At 37.6% G+C, this 24,826-nt stretch overlaps 2 protein-coding genes across 53 annotated transcripts in view; one reads left to right on the plus strand and one right to left on the minus strand.

Moving 5' to 3' along the window:
* The window catches only part of SCYL3 (SCY1 like pseudokinase 3), an 86,032-nt gene that overhangs the window by 38,170 nt on the left and 23,036 nt on the right, over positions 1-24,826 (plus strand). For 16 of the 44 annotated variants that reach the window (XM_078356314.1, XM_078356311.1, XM_035279919.3 and 13 more), the window contains 4 exons: positions 613-678; positions 2,123-2,281; positions 3,108-3,805; positions 4,260-4,926. In XM_078356314.1, coding sequence (XP_078212440.1) covers positions 613-678; positions 2,123-2,281; positions 3,108-3,805; positions 4,260-4,316 — 980 coding nt within the window. In that variant the 3' untranslated portion in view covers positions 4,317-4,926. Of the gene's footprint in view, positions 1-612; positions 679-2,122; positions 2,282-3,107; positions 3,806-4,259; positions 4,927-5,078; positions 5,233-6,000; positions 6,154-24,826 lie in introns of those variants that run through there. The other 28 variants (XM_078356322.1, XM_078356323.1, XM_078356324.1 and 25 more) reach the window with 7 other exon arrangements.
* The window catches only part of FIRRM (FIGNL1 interacting regulator of recombination and mitosis), a 69,290-nt gene continuing 49,375 nt past the window's right edge, over positions 4,912-24,826 (minus strand). For 6 of the 9 annotated variants that reach the window (XM_035279915.3, XM_035279910.3, XM_035279912.3 and 3 more), the window contains 7 exons: positions 15,526-15,648; positions 14,303-14,398; positions 10,366-10,479; positions 8,351-8,455; positions 7,692-7,772; positions 6,187-6,306; positions 4,912-5,225 (listed from right to left, as the gene is read on the minus strand). In XM_035279915.3, coding sequence (XP_035135806.2) covers positions 5,037-5,225; positions 6,187-6,306; positions 7,692-7,772; positions 8,351-8,455; positions 10,366-10,479; positions 14,303-14,398; positions 15,526-15,648 — 828 coding nt within the window. In that variant the 3' untranslated portion in view covers positions 4,912-5,036. The remainder of the gene's footprint in view (positions 5,226-6,186; positions 6,307-7,691; positions 7,773-8,350; positions 8,456-10,365; positions 10,480-14,302; positions 14,399-15,525; positions 15,649-24,826) is intronic. The other 3 variants (XM_078356298.1, XM_035279909.3, XR_013529550.1) reach the window with 2 other exon arrangements.

A 24,826-nucleotide genomic window follows, 5' to 3' on the forward strand; every position in this document is an offset into this window, starting at 1 on the left:
GTATATAGTAGGGTACAGTAATGTCCTAGGCCTTCATTTTCATTCACTGGTAACTCAGAGCAACTTCTAGTCCTATAAACGCCGTTCATAGTAAATACCCTATACAGGTGTACCATGTATCATTTTTACTCTACCTTTTCTATGTTTAGATACACAAATAATTACTACTGTGTTATAATTACCTACAGTATTCAGTACAGTAACATGCTGTATCAATCAGTTTATAGCCTAGGTGTGTAGTAGGCTATACCATCTATGATGTTCTTACAAGGACAAAATCACCTGAGATCCATTTTTCAGAACATATCCCCATTGTTAAGTGATGCATATTGGTGTAGGATTTTTGTTTAAATGGTAAGAAAATGCCACGCACAAATCTATAATTTGTTTTCCTTCAATAGCATATCAGAGACCTGTCTCTAGGTTAATATACAGAAGTCTAACTTCTTACTCTTTTTGAACGTTACCTAACATTTCATTGAATACAATTCATTCAGTGATTTCTTTAATCATGGATACTGCATCTATTTCTGGATTTTTAATCACTACAAACAGTGCTGCAATAAATGTCTTTATACATGTATCTTTCCAGTTGGTCCTCCATATTTGCAGGTTCTGCATCTGCAGATTCAGCCAACTGTGGATCAAAAATACTCAGAAAAGAAACACAAACTAAAGGTATTATAAGTAATGCAGAAATGATTTAAAGTATTATGGGATGATATACATAGTTTATATTTAAATACTACTTTATTTTCTTTAAGAGACTTGAGCATCTGGAGATACTGTCAGAAGTAAACTTGCTGGGCCAAAGGATATATTTTAAATTTAGTAGATATTGTCAGCTTACAAAAAGGTTGCATCCATTCTTATTAACACTAGATGTTTAAGTTCTTGTGACTTTTGTTGGCCTATGGGGTAAAAAGCTGTTGACTGATACTTAAGGAAATCCTTATTTCTGGTATGTTCCCAGTGGATGATACCTGGGAGGTAGCAGTTTAGAATTTTGTATCAACAATGTCATTACTTCTTTGTATAGCCTTCAATAACACAATGACCTTGTTATGTAATTCTGGATCTCTAACTCAGTTCTCATTGATAGTTGCTAACATGGAAAAACTTAGTAGAAAAGAGTTATCAGATAGGCTTTTCTCTAATTTTGATAAAAGAATTCTTAAAGCAACACTGGCTTCCTGAAGTTTTGAAGAGAGTTTACCTCTTCCTTGGTGCTAATGAAATCAGTGTTGTGGCTGTAAAGAGCTTGAAAAGGGTGATGTAAAGGCTGTGGTCTCATTTTCAGCTATGAAAGGGAAACAGGAAATAAGTCTGCCTGAAAGAGAGGTGGAGAACATGGTTCAGAGAAGAGGACATCGGATAAGACATTGGGTGGGACTTCAGGGAAGTTAGTGGCACAAAGAAGAGAGTGGAGGGCTTGTAGAGGCCAGGGATTAGAAGGCTGGGTGAGGAGGGGAGATATGGTGCTGGAGACCTAATTGTAAGAGTCTAATTGTGGAGACCCATTCCCCACATCCTCTTTTTTTTTTTTTGCGGGGGTGTGGGTGGGGGGGGGGACAAAGTTTTATTAGAATCTTTTTGACCAATGGCCAATTTTTAAGTATAAACTTTCTGGTAAACTGTTAAAGACGTTTCTTGAAACACTTTTTTTCCCCAGTTGAGGGTAAAATGTCCATACCATAAATTTATTAAATATTTTAAATGTATAATTTTGTGGTATTAAGTATATTTATATTCTTGTCCTCATCCTCTTCAACATTTATTCTTTAAAGAAAAGTAGAATCAATTGGTTTTAAATCACCACCAATATGTTTTGAAGGGCTATAACTTTTTAACTAGGTGCCCCAAAGGTTGTATCTATGTAATATTTGGATCCTTTCTAGCCATCACCATGACATGGAGTGGACACAGCCTGTTGTTAAATACCTCTAGGACAGGCAGTCTATTCCATAATGGGTGTATGTCTTCAAATGTTTGAAGATGTTCTCTCCTGCCTTTTATCCTTTATCTGTGTGAAAATACACTTAATTATGCTTACCAACCATGTGATAGATCAAGAAGCAATTTACTGTCCCTTTCATGTTTTGGAGTTTTTATTTACCTTCAGATTCTCCTGTGCGTGTCGTCTGCAGCCAGCACAGTCAAATTTCGCCAATCTTGGAGAACCCCTTCTCTAGCATATTCCCTAAATGTTTCTTTTCTGGCAACATGCCCATCAACAAGAAGCACATACAGCAAGATTACTACAATACTCTTTTACAGACAGGTAGAAATATTAAATTTATATAGCTTTTCCATTGGTTGGATGAATGTTTTCCTGAGACTAATAAGCTTAAATTCTGAGAATTAAGAGCATTTGGGGAGAGACTGATTTGTTTGTAATTATGTAGTCAGCTTTGGTCTCATCTTGTTTCTCCAGACTTGTATATATACCTACCTCTTAAGTGGTGAGAAGAGCAGATTGACATTAGTTGAGTTCTTTTTTGCACTGACACTTTGAGACTTTTGATGCCTTAGTGCAGCATCCTCCAAATTGTACCAAGAATGATAGTTTTGAAATATGTTAATGGGCATATGGTTAAAAAAAAAAAAGTTCTGTGGCTAAGTTTGGGAAAATGAGAGCAAAGTCATTAACAAATTGCAGAGTTTCTCAGTGCCTTAACTACTACACTAAGGGAATGCTTAAAGTGAGGATAAGCTGGGTTAGGCAAACTTATTTGAGCATAGAACACTTTTTCAGGCATATGTAATTAACATCCTAAGGATAACATTGCCTGGCATAGAGCATTTCTTTATGTACAGATAATTATGCTAACATACTATATGTGTGGATATTTAATAAGGAATAGATGCTCCAATTACTTATATGCTTCCATGGAGCTAATAATATAAGTATTATATAGTAAGTATTTGGATAACATGTGACATCATTGATGTTGAGTAATGTTCTCCTGGGATCTCTTTTGTTAGTGTGCCTGGATATTTCGTAGTAATTAGATCTATACTACTACACTTCCTTAATGCTATCTTTCCCCTAAATGTAGTTCTTGCCCTTAACCAGTATTTTATGAGAATAATTCTTATCCCCACAGGCAATCCGTTTTCTCAGCCTATTAAATTTCCCATAAATGGACTCTCAGATGTAAAAAATTCTTCAGAGGACAGTGAAAATTTCCCATCAAGTTCTAAAAAGTCAGAGGAGTGGCCTGACTGGAGCGAGCCTGAGGAGCCTGAAAATCAAACTGTCAACATACAGATTTGGCCTAGAGAACCATGTGATGCTGTCAAGTCCCAGTGCACTACCTTGGATATGGAGGAGTTGTCTTGGGATGACTGTGAGCCTGGCAGTTTAGATACTAAAGTAAACCCAGGAGCTGGAATCACTGCTACAAAACCTGTTACCTCAGGGAAGCAGAAGCCCATTCCTGCTTTGCTTCCACTCACTGAAGAGTCTACGACTTGGCAATCAAGGCTGTCCCAAAAGACTAGTCTTGTACAAAGCAGGGATGACCCAGACCAAATCAAGCCACCAAAAGTGTCATCATCACAAGAAAGGCCCCTTAAGATTTCATCAGAACTTGGTTTAGGAGAGGAATTTACCATTCAAGTGAAAAAGAAGCCAGTAAAAGATCCTGAGATGGACTGGTTTGCTGATATGATCCCCGAAATTAAGCCTTCTGCTGCTTTTCTTATATTACCTGAATTGAGGACAGAAATGGTCTCTAACAAGGATGATGTGTCCCCAGTGATGCAGTTTTCCTCAAAATTTGCAGCAGCAGAAATTGCTGAGGTGAGTACTTTTTCTGAAGTAAATGGTGCTACTAGCTTTAGGATTTCCCTCATAGGTCCTAGTTGCTGTATCCCATTTATAACCAACAACATGCTGTTTTCCCAATCAAGTCAAGCACAAAATCAGTTTCTCTCATTGGTATCTTTCCTTCCCCAGAATAATGTAGTAGTGCTTAGGCTGTTTGTTTAATGCTCTATTATAACCTTTTTATTTGGGAAAAAAGATTAAAACAAGGATATGGTGTTATACACACCTATTTTTACTGGATTTTATGGTTCTTAAAAAGCTATTTTCCAATGCTATGGTTTCGTAATCCTACTTTTCAACTTTCTGTTAGAGCTAATTAGTACAAGGCAGTGTTTCTGGCACCAAAAATACATTTTTAATTCCTGCATTTCCAAATTTGCATATGATGTGTTTCAGTGGGTTCTTGGTGTGCTTTATTTTGTTGCAGGGAGAGGCTGAAGGCTGGGAAGAAGGGGAGCTGAACTGGGAAGATAACAACTGGTGACAATGGATGTGAGTTAAACTTTAGGGAAAGGGATTCCCTTTTTAAAAAAATACCTCAAAAGCAGGCGTTGGGGACAAGAAAACCCCAAAGTGGCCTACTTTTCCCATCCCAGGAGCTCTTTATCCAGTCTGTGCCAACTGAGACTGACTGAGTGCTGGCTAAAAGCCCTGGGTGGTGAGGCTTACTGTACTGGTTTCCAGGAGGGAAGAGCCTTTGTGCGTTTGACTGAGGACAGTTGCTGAGGAGAGGTTGAATATACTGCTTTTTCCAGGACAATTCTGGAAGTAAAGAAAATAGAAGAATTCAAGCTGTTTAGCTTAATTTTGTGACATTTCTTTAACATAAGTGTAAGCTCTATTATGAAATTCAACTTAAAAAAAATTAGCTATAAATTATATAAATGATTTTAAATGCTGAGGTTTCCTTAGGCAGCTTATTTATTTGTTTACAGTTATACTATCTGAGTGAATGGTCCTTTGTGGATCTGGGCAGTTCTCGACTGTTCTACATGTATTACATTGTACCAAAGTTCTTAATAAGAATATCCTCCACAATCCTGTTCTCTAAATGTCAAATAAAGATTATTTTCACTAGATTGAACTTTATAAAATTTGTTTTATATCTGTTAGAAAATGTACACACATAAGTATTTTCAGTTGACAAAGCATCAAATCCATTTCTGCCTAGTGATAATATGGTCCAGTCCATTCAGGTTTCACCCTACAGTATATAACGTTTTAACTTATCCATCCTTTCTTGTAGCACCTCCATTTCCATTAAAAGCCAGGCTGGAGCAGGACCCTTTTGTAGTAATGACTCGGTTGCTTCCAAGGCCCCTGCTATTGTGTGTAGCGCTGACCTGTACTCTTCTTCCCAGGGGAACTCGTGACGAGCTTTTTTTGCATATGGCTGGAAAGTAAGTAAAACATAAGTAATATCATAATAGCCATTCTATAAAGAACCTTCCTTTTGGACTAAAGCTTATAGAACAAATTTTAAAATTGCAAAAAAGCTTAAGTGCAAGTTATTCGCTCACAAAGGCAGGAGAGTGCAACCCGAAACCCCTACACAGTCATCTAGAAAAATATGTAGAGGCATTTTGTTTTATCATAGCAATTCAGAGTACTACTACCAATGTATTAGTTTGTATATGGTGCACAATAAGTAACCTGTCCCAAAGGGCTCCCACTGAGAAGTGCTGTGTAGGCCAAAGTTTTCAAACTTAGGGTTAAGGCAAGACATCTTTTACCATTATGGTCTTCCTAAGGAAGGTAACAATAAATTCATGAGGACTTAACTTACATGTCTCAAAAACAAGTTAATAAACGTATTTTCTTTTTGACTTAAACTCACCAGAACGTTGTTCTTCATGAATTACTATTCAGAATATCAAAGGATATTTTGCATATCCTTATTAGTGTCAAATTTCTGCCTTTTTAATAGGTAGATGTGATTTTTAGATACTGTCAAAAATTATTAGGAGGCTGATCTGATTAATGAGGCAAGAGATCAAACTAAACATTTAGGAAGGTAAGTTTCTTTCATTTTCTGCGGTGGTTCAGTAACAACTGCATTTATAGCACCATTGGTGTAATATTTAACTTCCCTTAAAGTTATTACCAATAATTGAGACATATTGAAAGAATATATTTGGTATTCCTTTTTTTTTTGTTGTTTTTTGTAGTACCACTTCTATGAAGAAATGTGATTCTTAAAAGCAGCTACCAGAAAACAGAATTTTACATGTCTAGATCTATTTAATTTGAAATTCAACACAAGGCTGGAAACCAAACTGGTTTGTTTCATCAGTAAGTAATAAGGGCAGAATTGGCCTTGTTAAAGTTTGACCCATATTGAAATCATCCCATACCTGTAAAGATGACCTCTTTGCTTCGTCTACAGTCACATTAGCACAGGGTTCCCAGAAAATACCTTTTTCCTGTTTCACACGTTCCACTTTGGCAGATTCAGTTTCATCTACAAACCCAGTCTGTCAGAGACCGTGAAAAACCAAGCAAATACTAACATGTTAGCACTCTACTAGATATCAAATGGTGTTCATGTTTAGAAAATGAAATGCCCAAGTAACCTGTGTAACTTCCCAGTGTTCAACCATTCTAGGCAAATTCTGTAAGTCACATGGACTAATCTGTAAATCCTCTTAGTATAATCTGGATTAAGTTACTATGTGCTTACCTACAGAAAAGTTATAGAGTCATCTTTGCAGGAAAAAAAATGACAGTTTGCTAACCTTTACTATATATAAGCTAAGAAACTGGCAATAAGAGTGTACACACGCATACTTAAAATCCAGCTTAGATGTGATACAAGTAGGCTAAATGTAGTAGCTCATGCCTGTAATCCCAGGACTCTGGTGGGAGGAATGCTTGAGCCCAGGAGTTTGAGGCTATGATCACACCACCATACTCCAGCCTGGGCAACAGAGTCAAACTCTGTCCAAAAAATAAGTGAGACCATCTGACCGTAAAAAATATATATAACGTGTATACATGTGTATATCATTACATGCAATATATAAAATTTACTTTCTGCTGGTATTCTAAATTTGTGGTTTAACAGTTCCATTAGTATTTCAACTAACTATTATTTCCTCACACTATTACTATATAAGTTTCAAAGTATGCATAGACATAGGAACCCTGTGAGTCAAAATTTTGGTTCTAAGTAGAAAAATAGCTCTTGGCTGCAACCAGAATAAAAAAGCCATGCTTAAGCTATAACCAAAATACGGTAGTAAACATCCTCTCAGGTCTATCTGAGAGGCATACTTAATTATGTAATCAAGTATATTTAATTATGATTAGTAGTAGCTTGGGGATCCTCATTATTCATCTCACTGCCTGGATAATCAGTGTTACTATACCCCAAACTACAAGCAGAGTAACTCCAAGTGTATTTTTTGTTTGTGACAGAGTCTCGCTCTGTCGCCCAGGCTCAAGTGCAGTGGTGTGATCTTGGCTCACTGCAACCTTTGCCTCCTGGGGTTCAAGTGATTCTCCTGGCAGCCTCCTGAGTAGCTGGGACTGCAGGCGTGAGCTCCACCATGCCCAGCTAATTTTTGTATTTATAGTAGAGATGGGGTTTCACCATGTTGGCCAGGCTGGTCTTGAACACCAGACCTTGTAATGTACCTACCATGGCCTCCCCAAAGTGCTGGAATTAACAGGCTTGAGCCACCATGCATAGCCCCAAATGATTTTTACTTCTAGGGCCTCAGTGGCTTAATAAAAATCTGTCAGCAATCTGCTGAGCACTGGGAAGTTTAAGAAAATACTCAGGTTGCTTACAGTGACATAATTAAAAAAAAAAAGATAATAGACAAAGAATAAAACATAAGCCATGTAAATAAAATACCTTCTCCAGAAAGGATACAACTTTGTTCTTAATTTCTTCAGAACTGAGACATTGTGGAACCATCTCTTCATGATTTGTTCCCTATTAAAAAATTGATGAACAAGACCAATTTTAGCATATTTCAACCACTTATAAAGACAAATAGTTGAGTTTTATGAGCTACCTTAACCAAAAATTCATTTTAAAACGAGTCCCAGAGGATCCTCAAAGGTGTCAAACTCATGATTTCTTCAGGGTCCCTTAGGATAATATAAAATTAACTTCTGTACAAGTGTTGTAAGCTTTAATCACTTTTGCTGAGTCATCCCTAATGCTTCTGGACTCCCTTATGATCATAGGCATGACTACACAGCAAATGCAACTTACAAGTTTAGGTTCATCAGTGTAAACCTTTTGACTGATAGTACAAAATGAAATGTATTGTCATTTGACCCAAAAATACTATATCTGCTGGAAGACAGTGCCTGTGTCAGTAGACCTGCTGTGTATGCCTGTTCTGATTCTTGCTTATTCAGAGAACCTAGGAAATTCACTTCATTTCTCTCAGCCTCATTTTGAGAATGAGAAGCAGTTCAATAAATGTTTTGGGATTATGCTGGAATATTTAAAAAAACTAAAATGGTTTGAAAGTCATTGTGAAAAATCAGTTTTTTAATTACCTCAGCAAACTGAGTAAATGCCTCCAAGGTATGTTGTTCTAGCAGCCAACTCCTGTCAGCTAGCAGTAAGGCAAAAATACAGGACAGGTTGGGCAGAATTCTGTCCTAAAAGAACCAAGCCTTATTATAATAAAGAAAATCCACAATAGATAATCATAAAATAGCCATACATTCAGTAAGCCCAGTGTTATCAAGTTTCCATAATCCTGTCCCAGGGGACACATATTAAAACATGTTAGGTGATGTCACTCTTTTACTCAGATCCTTCCAGTAGCTTCCCATTTCCCTCAGACTGAAAGCCAAAGTCCTTCCATGGTCTGCAAAGTCGTGCTAGTTGTGTTAGCTATACTTGCTTCCCTGAATGTAAGAGGTATGCTCCCATCTCCAAGCCTTTGCACTTCAGGCTTCTACTTGCATGTCACCTTGGTGAGGACTTCACAGACTATATCCCATTTCAAACTGGACCCCCACATTCATATTCCCTATCTTCCTTCCCTGCTTAATTTTTCTCCATAGCACTCACCACCATTTAATATACTATACATTATCACCATGCTGTTATTGTCTATTGCCTCTAAATAGGCAACAGTGGGGATTTATTAGTTTGGTTCATTACTGAATTGCCAGTGATCAAAACAGCACGAGATACAGCAAAACCTCAATTATCTTTCCTGAATGGATAAATCAATCAATCTCATCTGATAGCTTTAAATGCCTTCTACGTTCTGATGAATTTCAGGTCCTGACCCTCACTCCTGGGAATATAAAAGGCACTGCAATTTCTGCTTATAAAACATCTGTTTCATCATTTCTAGGCCTGTGCATAGTCCATAGTGGTACCCATATAAAGCAGCATCTTAGAATACATTTCATGGTAAAAAGACCGCTCAGATGCAGGTGTCTTTGGATAGTTTTGTCAAAAGTTGAAGCTGTCAACATTCTGTTTACCTCATATAATCCCAGCACTTTGGGAGGCCGAGGCGGGTGGATCACGAGGTCAAGAGATCGAGACCATCCTGGCCAACATGGTGAAACCCCATCTCTACTAAAAATACAAAAAATTAGCTGGGCATGGCAGCACGTGCCTGTAATCCCAACTACTCAGGAGGCTGAGGCAGGAGAATTGCCTGAACCCAGGAGGCGGAGGTTGCGGTGAGCCGAGATCGCGCCATTGCACTCCTGCCTGGGTAACGAGCGAAACTCCGTCTCAAAAATAAAATATATATATATTTAACCTTAACATGATGGAGACAGATGGGATACTGTTGTTAATTTGTGAACAAATAAGAGAGCCCCTTAGAAATTGGTTAAGTTTTTGGTTACAAAATGTTTAATCAGCATGTTCTGAGATACCGTCTATCATGTGTTTGCTCTGATTACGTAAGAAAGTTCTCAGTGAACTCTTTATAGTCTGTCCCTTGGAGGTTAAAGTGTCAATTATCTAGACTAATTATTAAATTTTGACTATAGTAATAACTCTCCATTTATGAAGCTCTCTTTGCTGTAATTTCTTTAAAATTACTGTACTGGCCTGGTAATACACATTTACTGAGGTTTTAAAATTTCCGGTGATGTGTATTGCCAGGCCAGTGCAGTACAATTTTATAAATACTCCATTTGTCAGCCATATATCTTTGCAACATTTTCAAAAATACTGTCTTTCTTATAGGTTCACAGATTAAAAAAATAATAACTTGAATAAATTACCAAATTTCCTAATTACGTGTTTTTCCCTATAAGACAAATATGTTTTCTACCCTCAGGAACTGTGTATTACTAGAACCCAAATGGAATGAGAATTTAAAATGGTAGACTACAGCCAACTAACAAATTACCTTTTTATCAACATGTATTTTTTTAAAGGAAAACTTAAAATGAGTTCTAAATTATAAATATTTTATAATCTGTCTCAAAAATAGTTTTTTCCAACTTTCATTGTCAGTAATTGCAAAATTTCAGAAATTAAAAACCTAAAAATCCCTTAATAATACAACAACAGAGTTAAGAAATATTACCTGGATAGCTTCAGGTATAAAAAGGTTTCCTAGAGAAGATACAAAATCCAACATTGCCAAACGAACATAATCAGGAGGCTCTAATTTAAGTAGTGAGGTTTGCAAAGTTACTACCTACAGAGGTGAAGACCAAAGAACAGTTATAAATAGTATCAGTATTTTGTATAGACACAATAATTGCCTAGATTTGGAAGGAAATGTGGGGAGGGAAAACAAAACTAAACCCAGAAAAAACAAACACACCACAACACCTGAGCTTCACTGGTAGAATTTAAATAAGACAATTGTAAGAACAATTATTATAGCATTATTCTTACCATACCCTCCTGCCTCCAACCACTGTAAAAAATAAAAGTATACATGTTCCTGAAAAACTTTTAAGTAATATTTTGTACAGACACACTTTATTTTATCGTGCTTTGATTTATTGCACCTTGAAGATACTGCATTCTTTTTTACAAATATAAGGTGTGTGACAACTCCGCACTGAACAAGTCTACCTGTACTGTTTTTGCAATAGTATGTGCTCACTTGATGTCTCTGTCCCAGATTGGTAATTCTTGCAATATTTCAACTTGTTCATTAGGATTTTTATTATGGTGATATGTGATCTTTGATGTTATTGTAATTGTTTTGGGACACCATAAACTGTGCCAATATAAGATGGCAAATACAATAAATTGTGTGTTCTCACTGTTCTATCAACAGGTAGGTCGCCAGGCTCTCCCCCTCTCCTTGGGCCTCCCTGTCCCCTGAGACCCAGTATTAAAATTAACCCCAAAATAGCCTGTAAGTGTTCAAGTGAAAAGAATAGTCTCATCTCTCACTTCAAATTGAAAGCTAAAGATAATTCAGCTTAGTGAGGAAGGCTGTCAAGAGAGGTGAAAAGCTAGGTCTCTTTTGCAAGTTAAGCCAAGTCATGAATGCCAAAGGAAATGAAAAATGCTATTCCAATGAACACAAAGTCTTATTGTTAACATGGGAAGTTTTAGTGGTCTGGATAGATCAAACCAGCCACAATATTCCCTTAAGCCAAATCCAAAGCCAGGCCCTAACTCTCCAATTCTGTGAAAGCAGAGAGGTGAGAAAGCTGCAGAAGAAATGTCTGAAGCTACCAAAGGTTGACTTGTGACATTTAAGTGACAGAGCAATCTCCATAACATAAAAGTGCAAGGTGAAGCAACAAGTGCTGAAGCTACAGTAAGTTATCCATAAAACCTGGCTAAGATCATTGATGAAAGTGAATTAAACAATATATTTTCAATGTAATGAGGGAACACCTTTCTAATGGAAGAAGATGCCACCTAGGACTTTCATAGCTAGAGAGGTGAAGTCAATGCCTGACTTCAAGGGATAGGCAGATTCTCTTCTTGGAGGGTAATGCAGTTGGTGAAGTTGAAGCCAATGTTTACTTACCATTTCAAAAATCCTAAGGCCCTTAAGAATCATGCTAAATCTATTCTGCCTGTACTCTATCAATGGAATAACAAAGCCAGGATGACAGCATACCTGTTTATATCACTATTTACTGAATATTCTTGGCCCACTATCGAGAGTCCTACTGCTCAGAAAGAAAGAATTCTTTCAAAATATTCCTGCTCATTGACAATGCACCTGCTCACCCAGGAGCTTTGAAGAAGATTTATGAGGAGATGGATACGGTTTTCAGTTGTGTTAATAAAACATTCATTCTGCAGCCCATGAATCAAGGAATAATTGTGACTTTCAAGTCTTATTAAGAAATATATTTTATAAGGCTCTAGCTGCTGTAGATAGTGATTTCTCTGATGGACCTGGACAAAGTGAATTGAAAACCTTCTGGGAAGGCGTTGTCATTCCAGATACCATGAAGAACATTCATGATTCATGTGGAGGTGGTCAAAATATCAATATTAACAGGAGTCAGAAGTTGATTCCAACCCTCATTGATGACTTTGAGGGGTTCAAGCCTACAGTGGAGGAAGTAACTGCAGATGTGGTAGAAATAGCTAACAAACTTAGAAGTAGATCCTGAAGATGTTACTGAATTGCTGCAATCTCATGATCCAACTTGAACAGATGAGGAGCTGTTTCTCATGGATGGACAAAGAAAGTGGTTTCTTGACACAGAACTACTCTTGGTATAGAAGATGCTGTGAACATTGTTGAAATGAAAACAAAGAATTTAGAGTATTACATAAACTGAGTTGATAAAGCAGTAGCAGGATTTGAGAAGATTGACTCTAATTTTGAAAGAAGTTTTACTGTGGGTAAAATACTATCAAGTAGCATCACATGCTATAGAGTCATGTGATGGGAAGAGTCAACTGATGTGGCAGACTTCACTGTCATATTTTAAGAAATTGCCACAGCCCCCTTAGCCTTCACCAACAACTATCCTAATGGGTTAGCAGCCATCAACACTGACACAAGACCTTTCATCAGCAAAAAGATAAGGCTCATATGATCATTAGCATTTTTAGCAAAGTGTTTATGTACATTTAAAAATACATAATGCTGTTGTACACTAATAACCTACAGTGTAAACATAACTTCTGTATGCACTGGGAAGACAAAAAATTCATGTGACTCACTTTATTGTGGTGGTCTGGAACAGAACCTGTAATCTCTCTGTGGTATGCCTGTATTTTAAATTCTGTTAAGAGAAGTTCACTATTTATAGCAAGGACTAGCAAACCTTTTTTCTAATGAGCCAAATAGTAAATATTTTAGGCTTTGCATGCAACATGTTTTCTGTTACATATTGTTTTTTATTTGGCACCCCTATAAAAAAATGTAAAAATCATGCCTAGCTCCTCAGCTGAAAACAGGAGGGCAAAGTTTAGACAGGAGGCCATAATCTGCAAACCCCAATTTAAAGAAATCTTGAAGTGAAATATTTTATAAAGAAAGCAATACCTTTTGGATAATCTGCTTATTTAGAAATTTTAGAACTTTGTGTTTTTTAAAGGTAGGCACATTGTATCAAAATTATTGTATTTTTTTCTAAAAGAATATTAGATCTTTTACAATCAGATTCAAATTGTTGCATCCAATGAGTTAATTACTGACTGTATTGATTTCTTTATAGCTCAGTAAAATCCATGTTATACATATAGTGTAGTACATCACTTTTATTGCTAAGTTCTTCATAATACACACCATTAAAAACAGCGACTAAAAGCCAAACTGTTACTAGTTTCATTCCTTTCTGTTCTACCACATACTGTGACAAGAATTATGTCTTCCACCATCTTCATAAATAAGAAGGGTAGTTTCTCCTAACAGTTATTGTTTCTCTTTCCTACCTGACCCTGAGCTTAATCTAACTCTTGATTTGGGGGATCAATTCTGTCCAGTGTGGACTCATTCCACAGCCTCTAAATCACTTCAGTTTAGCTGAAGGGCTTTCCCATTTTCCCTGTTGTCTTAGAACCTCCAAATGAAAGGCACAGCTGAGGTACCACCACAGGGATTCCCTAGACAGTGACCCAGGCTCTGCCTGTCCTAGCCATGTAAGCTGGAGGCCAAAGAGGCAATTCAGTAATGCTCTTCTTTCAAAATAATTTTATTTCTTCAAAGAAACAATGAGTGCTATCTTTTAATCCATATTGGTTAGATTCCATGTTCCCATAACTCCTGAAATGCCTTTGAACCTGCTACGAACGCAGAGTTCAACACACGAACTATGATTCCTAACCTCAGGGGTTTTAGGGGAGGGGTAGTTAACAGTAATATCAGAAAGTATTGACTGCACAAATAAAGGCTGAATTAACAGCCCCATATACTAACAATACTGTAAAGAAGGAAGAAGAGAAGTGAGATATCCTTGATGAAGACAAGTCAATATGACACAAGAGGGGGGTTTAAAAGAACTATTGCTAGAAAGTTATTTTATGTGATACCAGTTTAACAACGTCCTTAGCAAACAGAGTATCAACTTGGTCATTATTCTTACCTGAATTATCAGTTTAGGATCTAGAGTTTGAATGAAAAATCCCAACAGTGGAAGTAAAAGACTGAATGTCTGTTGAACATAAGGTTGATCTGCTACCTAAGAAACACAAAATAGTTTTGATGAAAAATTTTCGATCACCTGAGAATTACTAAAATAATAGCAACCTTTGATTGAGCACTTACTACATATCAGGTAATATGTTCAGTGTTTTATGTTTTTTACCTCATTCATGCCTGACAACAGCTCTCTGAGGTAGATATTATTACCTTCACTTTACTGATAAGAAAACAGGGTCAAAGAGGTTAAACAATTTGTTCATTAGGATAAAAGCAGAGCTGTGACTGAAATCCAAATTTAAGTAAAGGAGATCTAATTACTTGTCTGTCACTGAAAGGCTTGTATGTTCCTTAGCCATCTTAAAATTCCATTTCTCTTCTTCATAATTTTGGTTTGCATCATTATATTTTAAGCTATATCCCCAGCACAGATACCCTGAATGAATACTGAATGATTTGTAAACATCAAGGAAAGTACTTGTTGATGTCAACACACTGCAGTAGAGCAATCTAACCATAATTAAAATATAGTAAAACATGATCTGTAAAATCATTTCTATGATTTCCCAAAAGTATGGCTGTTGCCTTTAGCTTGCACCAACTGCCAGAGATCAATGTTTATTTCTACCTAGTCAAATAAAACAAACAGCCTATTTATATTTTTAAACTAAGAAAAAAGTTTACAAACACGTATGGGATGCGTATCAGTCTAAATTTAGATCATCACTTGGCTTCTTGTCTTTGTTGGGAAAAGAAAATATAAATCAGCCACGTCCATTCATTACCCCTTTTCACCTTTAAGTCTGCTCACTCTCCATTGCCCACAAGATTTTATTAAAGACCCCAGAATCACAGAAATAGGAGACATTAACCCAAGACACAACCGAAACAATAGGGGAAGAGATTAAAACAAAAAAAAAGAGGGTAAAGCCAGTTAGGAAAGTAAGTAGACTGGTGTCATGTTACTATATTCTAATTTTACTTATGCTGTCACACTCTGAAAAAGAAAAATGCCTGACAATACAGATACTTTAAGTTCTAATGAAGTTCTGCCAAGCACCCAAAAGAATTAGATACATTTTACTCTGCGCTGGAAAATTTCAGTACCATCCTTTTTGATATTGTCTATTTTTTTTTTATAAGAAAAGGATCAGTTGCTTTCCTTACCTGTTTAATGTTTAAAAAAGCCCAAAGCTGACTCACAACTTCCATAATTGCAGTTTGCTTTTCTGTATCCAAAGCTTCACCAGCAGAATTACATATTGCAAGCAAAGCAGACAATACTGTGTTCTAAAAGGCAGAAACAGGAAAGGACTTGAGTTTAAACACCAGTCTAACGCACCAGGAGCCCACATCTAGAGGTTCTAAAAGTTACTTTTAACTCTTCATAAAAGTTCATGTAGAATATTATTTCTAAAAGCCAAAGTCATTTTTTGAACTATTAAGAATATATTATTAAAAATAATTTCCTTGTGCAGAGAAACAATTTGCTTTATTTTTTCCATATAAAGTTCCTTTTAGGGTGAAATTTTGGTAACCCTAAGTTACCAAATGGAAGCAGAAATTACTTTAATAAATAGCTTTGATACAAGTGATCAGTATAATCAAGGTAATTTATGATATACATCAACGAAAAGTTTTATCTCTTGGCATTATGCACCCAGCAATATTGATAGGTTACTACATTTTTATTTTTCCTGTTTTAAAATTTTAAATGCCCAGCAACACTGCATTTAATAAGCAAAGATAGTACTTAAGAAGTACTAGAATTTGAAACTAAAGACAATCTTTTCTGGATTAACTCCTACCTATGTGCAAAAGTACTCGAATCTTTCTCAGACTGGCCAAGAATGAGGTTGCTTGAGGTGTGGTGGTGGGAGTACAGGTAAGGTCTTATGAGAATGTAATAATCAGTAATAATGAATGCCTTTAATTTATTATACTTTACAACTACTTAAGATTTAACTACTTCCTTTTACAAATATGTTGTACATACAAAAATCCTCAAAAAAAAAAAAAAAAATACTACCAAACCAAATTCAACAGCACATCAGAAAATTCACCGTGATCAAGAAGGCTCCATTCCTGGGATGCAAGGTTGGTTGAACATATGCAAATCAGTAAGTGTGATTTACCACATAAACACACTTAAAGACAAAAACCATACTGATCCTCTCAATAGATATGGAAAAAGCTCTTGATATAATCCAACATCCTTTATTATAATAAAGGCCCTAAAGACACTAGGCATGAAAAGAACATACATAAAAATAATGAGAGCCATCTATGACAAACAGCCAATATCATACTGAACAGGCAAAACCTGGAAGCATTTCTGTTCAGAAATGGAACAAGAGAAGGATGCCCACTCACCACTCCTATTGAACACAGTATTGGAAGTTCAAGCCAAAGCAATAAGGCAATAGAAAAAAAAGCTGCATCCATATAGGAAAAGAAGAAGTCAAACTAGCTAAGATTTCAAGATATAAAATCAATGTGCAAAAATCAGTAGCATTTCTATACACCAACAACGTTCAAGCTGAGAGGGAAATCAAGAACACAATCTTGTTTACAATAGACACACGCACACACCTAGGAATACATCTAACCAAGGAAGTGAAAAATCTCTACAAGGATAACTACAAAACATTGCTAAATCATAGATGATACAAACAAATGGAAAAACATTCCATGCTCATAGATTGGAAGAATGGCCATACTGCCCAAAGCAATCTATAGATTCAGTGCTTTTCCTACCAAACTACTGACACTATTTTTCACAGAATTAGAAAGAACTATTCTAAAATTCATATGGAATCAAAAGAGAGCCTGAATAGCCAAAGTAATCCCAAGCAAAACAAAGGCCAGAGGCATCACATTACTTAACTTGAAACTTTAAGGCTACAGTAACCAAAACAGCATGACGGTGGTACAAAAACAGACATAGATCAATGAAACACGAAAGAGAACCTACAAATAGAGCCACATACCTACAGCCATGTGACCACCAAAAAAGTCAACAAAAAGCAATGAGGAAAGGACTCCTATTCAATAAAGGGTGCTGGGATAGATAGCTAGCCATACGCAGAAGAATGAAACAGCCACCTTTCAACGTATACAAAAATTAACTCAAGATGGACTAAAAATTTAAATGTAAGACCTCAAACTATAAGAATCCTAGAAAAAACACTAGGAAACACCATTCTACACATCAGCCTTGAGAAAGACACCAAAAGAAATAGCAACAAAAACAAAAATTGACAAGTGGGACCTAATTAAAGAGCTTCAGCACAGCAAAAGAAACTATCAACAAAGTAAAGACACCCCATAAAATGGGAAAAAATATTCAAACTATGCATCTGACAAAGGTCTAGCATTCACAAACTCTAGGGAACTTAACTGAATGAATTAAAAAACGACCTCATTAGAAAATGGGCAAAAGACATGAACAGACATTTCTCAAAAGAAGACACACAAGGGGCCAACCAACATATGAAAAAACTATCAGGGAAATGCATATCAAAAGCACAATGAGATACTATCTCACAACAGTCAAAATGACTATTAAAATGACAAAAAAACAGATGCTAGTGAGGCTGCAGAGAAAAGTAAATGCTTATATACTTTTGGTAGGAATGTGTATTATTTCAGCCACTGTGGAAAACAGTTTGGAGATTTCTCAAAGAACTGAGAACTACCATTCTACCCAGCAATCTCATTACTGCGTACATACTCAAACGAAAACAAATCGCTCTACTAAAAAGACATATGTACTCACATGTTTGCTGCAGCACTACTCACAATAGCAAAGGCATGGAGTCAATGTAGATGTCCATCAATAGTAGGTTAAAGAAAATGTGGTACATGTCTACCACGGAATAATATACAGTCATAAAAAAGAATGAAATCATGTCCTTTGGAGCAACATAGAGCAGCTAGACACCATTATCCTAAGCAAATTCACACAAGAACATAAAACCAATAGCTGAAGAATATGGCCGAATATGAACAGCTCTGGAGTGCAGTTCCCAGAGAGGGCAACACAGCGGGTGAATGATCATCGCATTTCCAAACGAGTTTCTACTGTCCACAGACCAGGAGATTCCCAGGCCGAAAAGCACCACCAGTTTCCAGCATGGCTGTTTCAGCTGGTGCCATGGGTTCCCACACAAAAACTCACACAAATTTCGGCAGCCGTTTCAACTGGCTCCTGTAACGCCTGGGAGACAGAGCTGCCCATTCAACTGAAAAAGAGGGGGCTAAAAGCAGGTAACCAGGTGATTTGACTTAGCGGGTCCCACCCACACAAAGACCAGCAATCTGAAATGCTCCAGAATGAGAGTTTTGCAGCAACCCCAGCTGAACCCAGGATGGTCCAGCTTGGTGGGGGGAAAGGTATCTGTCTGCCATTACCAAGGCAGTCCGCCACTACCGAGGCAGTCTGCCATTACTGAGGCAGTTCTAACTGTACCTCTGTAAACAAAACCACAAGGAAGTTTACACAGCAGCTGGGTGGAGCCTGCTGCAGCTCAGCAATGCCTCTGCTGGCAGACTGACTGGACTACCTCCTTCCTGGGCAGGACACCTCTGAAAAAAGGCAGCAGCACATCAGGAATTTACAAATAAAGCCCCACCTTCTAAGGACAGAGCACCTGGGAAAAGAGGAGGTTATGAGTTCTGCTGCATCAGACTCCGAACAGAACAACAGCGGCTCCGAACAGAACAAAAGAGCTCCCACCACAACACCCGAGCTCTTATAAGGGACAGACTGTCACCTCAAGCAGCTCCCTGACCTACATATATCCAAACAGATACCTCATAAAGGAGAGATCAGATTGATATCTGGCGGGTACCCTTCTGGGATGAGGATAACAGAAGGAACCGGCAGCAACCCCTACTGTTCTGTAGCCCCCACCAGTGATCCTCAGGCAAGCAGGGTGTGGATATGACCTCCAGCAGTCCTGCAGCAGAGGGACCTGACTGATAGAAAGAAAACTAAAAAACGGAAAGGAAAAGCTTCAACATCAACAAAAAGAATATCCACTCAGAGACCCCATCCGAAAGTCACCCACTACAAAGACCGTAGGTAGATAAATCCACAAAGATGGGAAGAAATCAGCTCAAAAAGGATGAAAACACCAAAACCAGAATGCCTCTCCTCCTCCAAGGGATCACAACTCCTCACCAGCAAGGGAACAAAGCTGGATGGAGAATGACTGATGAATTGACAGAAACAGGCTTCAGAAGGTGGGTAATAACAAACTTCTCTGAGCTAAAAGAATGTGTTTGAAACTAAGAACCTTGGAAAAAAAGACAAAATGCTAACTGGAATAAACAGCTTAGAGCAGAATAAAAACGACTTGAGGGAGCTGAAAAACGCAGCATGAAAACTTCAGGAAATATAAACGAGTTTCAATAGCCAAATGGACCAAGCAGAAGAAAGGGTATCAGAGATTGAAGATCAACTCAATGAAATAAAATGAGAAGACAAGAATAGAGAAAAAAGAGTGAAAAGAAATGAACAAAGCCTCCAAGAAATATGGGATTATGTGAAAAGACCTAATCTACGTTTGATAGGTGTACCTGAATGTGATGGAGAGAATGAATCCAAGCTGGAAAACTCTTCAGGATATTTTCCAGGAGAACTTCCCCATCCTACCAAGGCAGGCCAACATTCAAGTCCAGGAAATACAGAGACCACCACAAAGATATTCCTCAAGAAGAGCAACCCCAAGGCATATAATCATCAGATTCACCAGGGTTGAAATGAAGGAAAAATACTAAAGGTAGCCAGAGAGAAAGGTCAGGTTACCCACAAAGGGAAGCCCAACAGATTCACAGCAGATCTCTCCACAGAAACAAGCCAGAAGAGAGTGGGGACCAATATTCAACATGCTTAAAGAAAAGAACTTTCACTATCCAGCCAAACCAAGCTTCGTAAGTGAAGGAGAAATAAAGTCCTTTAAAGACAAGCAATTGCTCAGAGATTTTGTCACCACCATGGCTGCCTTACAAAAGCTCTTGAAAGAAGCACTAAACATGGAAAGGAACAACCAGTACCAGCCACTCTAAAACATACTAAATGATAAAGACCAATGACACAATGAAGAAACTGCATCAACAATGGGCAAAACAACCAGCTGGCATCAAATGGCAGGATCATATTCACACATAACAATATTAATCTTTAATGTAAATGGGCTAAATACCCCAATCAGAAGACACAGACTGGAAAACTGGATAAAAAGTCAGAACCCATCAGTGTGCTGTATTCAGGAGACCCATCTAATGTGCAAGGACACACAAAGGCTCAAAATAAAGGGATGGAGGAAGATTTACCAAGCAAATGGAGAGCAAATAAAAGCAGGAGTTGCAATCCTAGTCTCTGATAAGATGGACTTTAAACCAACAAAGATCAAAAGAGACTTAAGAAGGGCATTACATAATGGTAAAAGGATCAATGCAACAAGAAGAGCTAACTATCCTAAATATATACACACCCAGTGCAGGAACACCCAGATACATAAAGCCAAGTTCTTAACAACCTACAAAGAGGCTTAGACTCCCACACAATATTAGTGGAAGACTTTTAACACTCCACTGTCAATATTAGATCAACAAGACACAAAATTAACAAGGATATCCAGGACTTGAACTCAGATCTGGACCAAGCAGACCTAATACATCTACAGAACTCTCCACCCCAAATCCGCAGAATATACAATCTTCTCAGCAGCACATCACACCTACTCTAAAATTGACCACATAATCAGAAGTAAATCACTCCCGAGCAAACACAAAAGAACAGAAATCATAACAAACAGTATCTCAGACCACAGTGCAATCAAATTAGAATTCAGGATTAAGAACTAACTCAGAACCACACAACTTAATAGAAACAAACAACTGGCTCCTGAATGTAGACTGGATAAACAATGAAATGAAGGCAGAAATAAAGATGTTCTTCAAAACCAATGAGAATGAAGACATAACACACCAGAATCTATGGGACATATTTAAAGCCATGTCTACAAGGAAATTTATAGCAATAAATACCCACCAGAGAAGCAAGGAAAGATCTAAAACTTACACCCTATCATCACAATTGAAAGAGCTAGAGGAGCAAGCTCAAAAAAACTCAAAAGCTAGCAGAAGACAAGAAATAATTAAGATCAGAGCAGAACTGAAGGAGACAGAGACACAAAAAACCCTTCAAAAAAAAATCAATAAATCCAGGAGCTGGTTTTTTGAAAAGATCAACAAAATAGACAGGTTGCTAGCCAGATTTGTAAAAAAGACAAGAGAGAAGAATCAAACAGATGCAATAAAAAACGATAAAGGGGATATCACCACCGATTCCACAGAAATACAAACTACCATCAGAGATTACTACAAACAACTCTATGCACATAATCTAGTAAACCTGGAAGAAATGGATAAATTCCTGGATGCTTGCACCCTCCCAAGCCTAAACCAGGAAGAAGTTGAAACCTTGAACAGACCAATAACAAGGGCTGAAGTTGAGGCAGCAATTAATAGCCTATCAACCAAAAAAGCCCAGGTCCAGATGGGTTCACAGCTGAATTCTACCAGACATATAAAGAAGAGCTGGTACTACTCCTTCTGAAACTATTCCAAACAATACAAAAAGAGGCAATCCTTCCTAAATCATTTTATGAGACCAACATCATCCTGATACCAAAACCCAGCAGAGACTCAACAAAAAAAGAAAATTTCAGGCCAATATCCATGACGAACATAGATGCAAAAATCTTTAATAAAATACTGGCAAAACGATTGCAACACTGTATCAAAAAACTTATCCATCACGATCAAGTAGGTTTCATCCCAGAGATGCGAGGCTGGTTCAACAGATGCGAGTCTATAAACTTAACCCACAACATAAACAGAACCAAAGACAAAAAGCACATGATTATTTCAACAGATGCAGAGAAGGCCTTTGGCAAAATTCAACAGCGCTTTATGCTAAAAACTCTCAAGAAACTAGGTATTGATGGAACATATCTCAAAAAAAATAAAAGCTGTTTATGACAAACCCACAGTTTTTGTCCATATTGAATGGGCAAAAACTGGAAGCATTCAGTTTAAAATCTGGCACTAGACAAGGATACCCTCTCTCACCGCTTCTCTTCAATATAGTATTGGAAGTTCTAGCTAGAGCAATCAGGCAAAAAATAGAAATAAGGGTATCAATTAGGAAAGGAGGAAGTCAGATTGTCTCTACTGGCAGATGACATGATTGTATATTTAGAAGACCACATTGTCTCAGCCCAAAATCTCCTGAAACTGATAAGCAACTTCAGCAAAGCCTCAGGATACAAAATCAATGTGCAGAAATCACAAGCATTTCTATACATCAATAACAGACTAACAGAGAGCCAAATCATGAGCAACCTCCCATTCACAATTGCTACAAAGAGCATCAAATACCTAGGAATACAACTAACAAAGGATGTAAAGGATCTCTTCAAGGTGAACTACAAACCACTGCTCACGAAAATAAGAGAGGACACAAACAGATGGAAAAACATTCCATGCTCATGGTTAGGAAAGACTCAGTATCATGAAAATGGCCATACTGCCCAAAGCAATTTATAGATTCAATGCTATTCTCATCAAGCTACCAATGACCTTCTTCACAGAACTGGAAAAAACCACTTTAAACTTCATATGGGACCAAAACCAAGAGCCCGCATAGCCAAGACAATCCTAAGCAAAAAGAGCAAAGCTGGAGGCATCACACTACCTGACTTCAAACTATACTACAAGGCTATAGTAATGAAAACAGCATAGTACTGGTACCAAAACAGAGATATAAACCAATGGAACAGAACAGAGGCCTCGGAAGCAACACCACACATCCACAACCATCTGATCCTTGACAAACCTGACAAAAACAAGCAATGGGGAAAGGATTCCCTGTTTAATAAACAGTGTTGGAAAAACTGGCTAGCCATGTGCAGAAAGCAGAAACTGGATCCCTTCCTTACATCTTACACTAAAATTAACTCCAGATGGATTAGACTTAAACATAAGACCTAATACCATAAAAACCCTAGGAAAAAAAGCTGGGCAACACCATTCAGACGTAGGCATAGGCAAGGACTTCATGACTAAAACACCAAAAGCAATGGCAACAAAATCCAAAATAAGACAAATGTGATCTAATTAAACTCCACAGCTTCTGTACAGCAAAGGAAACAAACAGAGCAAAGCAGCAATCAACAGAATGGGAAAAGATATTTGCAATCTACCTGCTGACAAAGGGCTAATATCCAGAAGCTACAAAGAACTAAAGCAGATTTACAGGAAAAAAACACACAAACCCATTCAAAAGTGGGTGAAGGATATGAACAGACACTTTTCAAAAGAAGACATATATGAGGCCAACAAACATATTAAACAATGCTCATCATCACTGGTCATTAGAGAAATGCAAATCAAAACCACATTGAGATACCATCTCATGCCAGTTAGAATGGGGCTCATTAAAAAATCTGGAGCAAGAGATGCTGGAGAGGATGCGGAGAAATAGGAACACTTTTACACTGCTGGCGTGAGTGTAAATTAGTTTAAACATTGTGGAAGACAGTGTGGCGATTCCTCAAGGATCTAGAAATAGAAATACCATTTGACCCTGCAATCCCATTACTGGGTAAATATCCAAAGGATTATAAATCATTCTATTATAAAGACACATGCACACCCATGTGCACTGTGGCACTGTTTACAATAGAAAAGACCTGGAACCAACCCACATGCCCATGGATGACAGACTGGACAAGGAAAATGTGGCACATATACACCATGGAATACGATGCTGCCATAAAAAACCATGAGTCACGTCCTTTGTAGGGACATGGTTGAAATCTGGAAACCATCATTCTCAGCAAATTGATATAAGAACAGAAAATCAAACCACATTTTCTCACTCATAGGTGGATGTTGAACAATGAGAACACATGGACACGGAAGGGAGCATCACACATTGGGGTCTGTTAGCGGGGCTAGGGAAGGGACAGCAAACCACCTTGCCATGTATGTACCTATGCAATAGTCCTGCATGATCTGCACATATACCCCAGAACCTAAAGTACCAGACAAACAAAAAAAAGAACATAAAACCAAATACCACGTTATCACTTGTGAGAGCTGAACACTGAGCACTTATGGACATAAAGATGGCAACAATAAACACTGGTTACTACTAGCAAGGGGAGGGAAGAGAGAGGGTAAGGGTTGATAAACTGCTGGGTAGTATGCTGGGTACCTGGGTGATGAAATCATTCATACACCAGTCCTCAGCATCACACAATAAAACCAGGTAAAAAACCTGTATAAGTATCCCCTGAATCAAAAATAAAAGTGGAGGCTGGGTATGGTGGTTCATGCCTGTAATCTCAGCATTTTGCGAGGCCAATGCAGGCGAATCACTTGAGGTCAGGAG

This window comes from Callithrix jacchus, chromosome 18 (genome assembly GCF_049354715.1).
Source record: "Callithrix jacchus isolate 240 chromosome 18, calJac240_pri, whole genome shotgun sequence".
Taxonomy (NCBI): domain Eukaryota; kingdom Metazoa; phylum Chordata; class Mammalia; order Primates; family Cebidae; genus Callithrix; species Callithrix jacchus.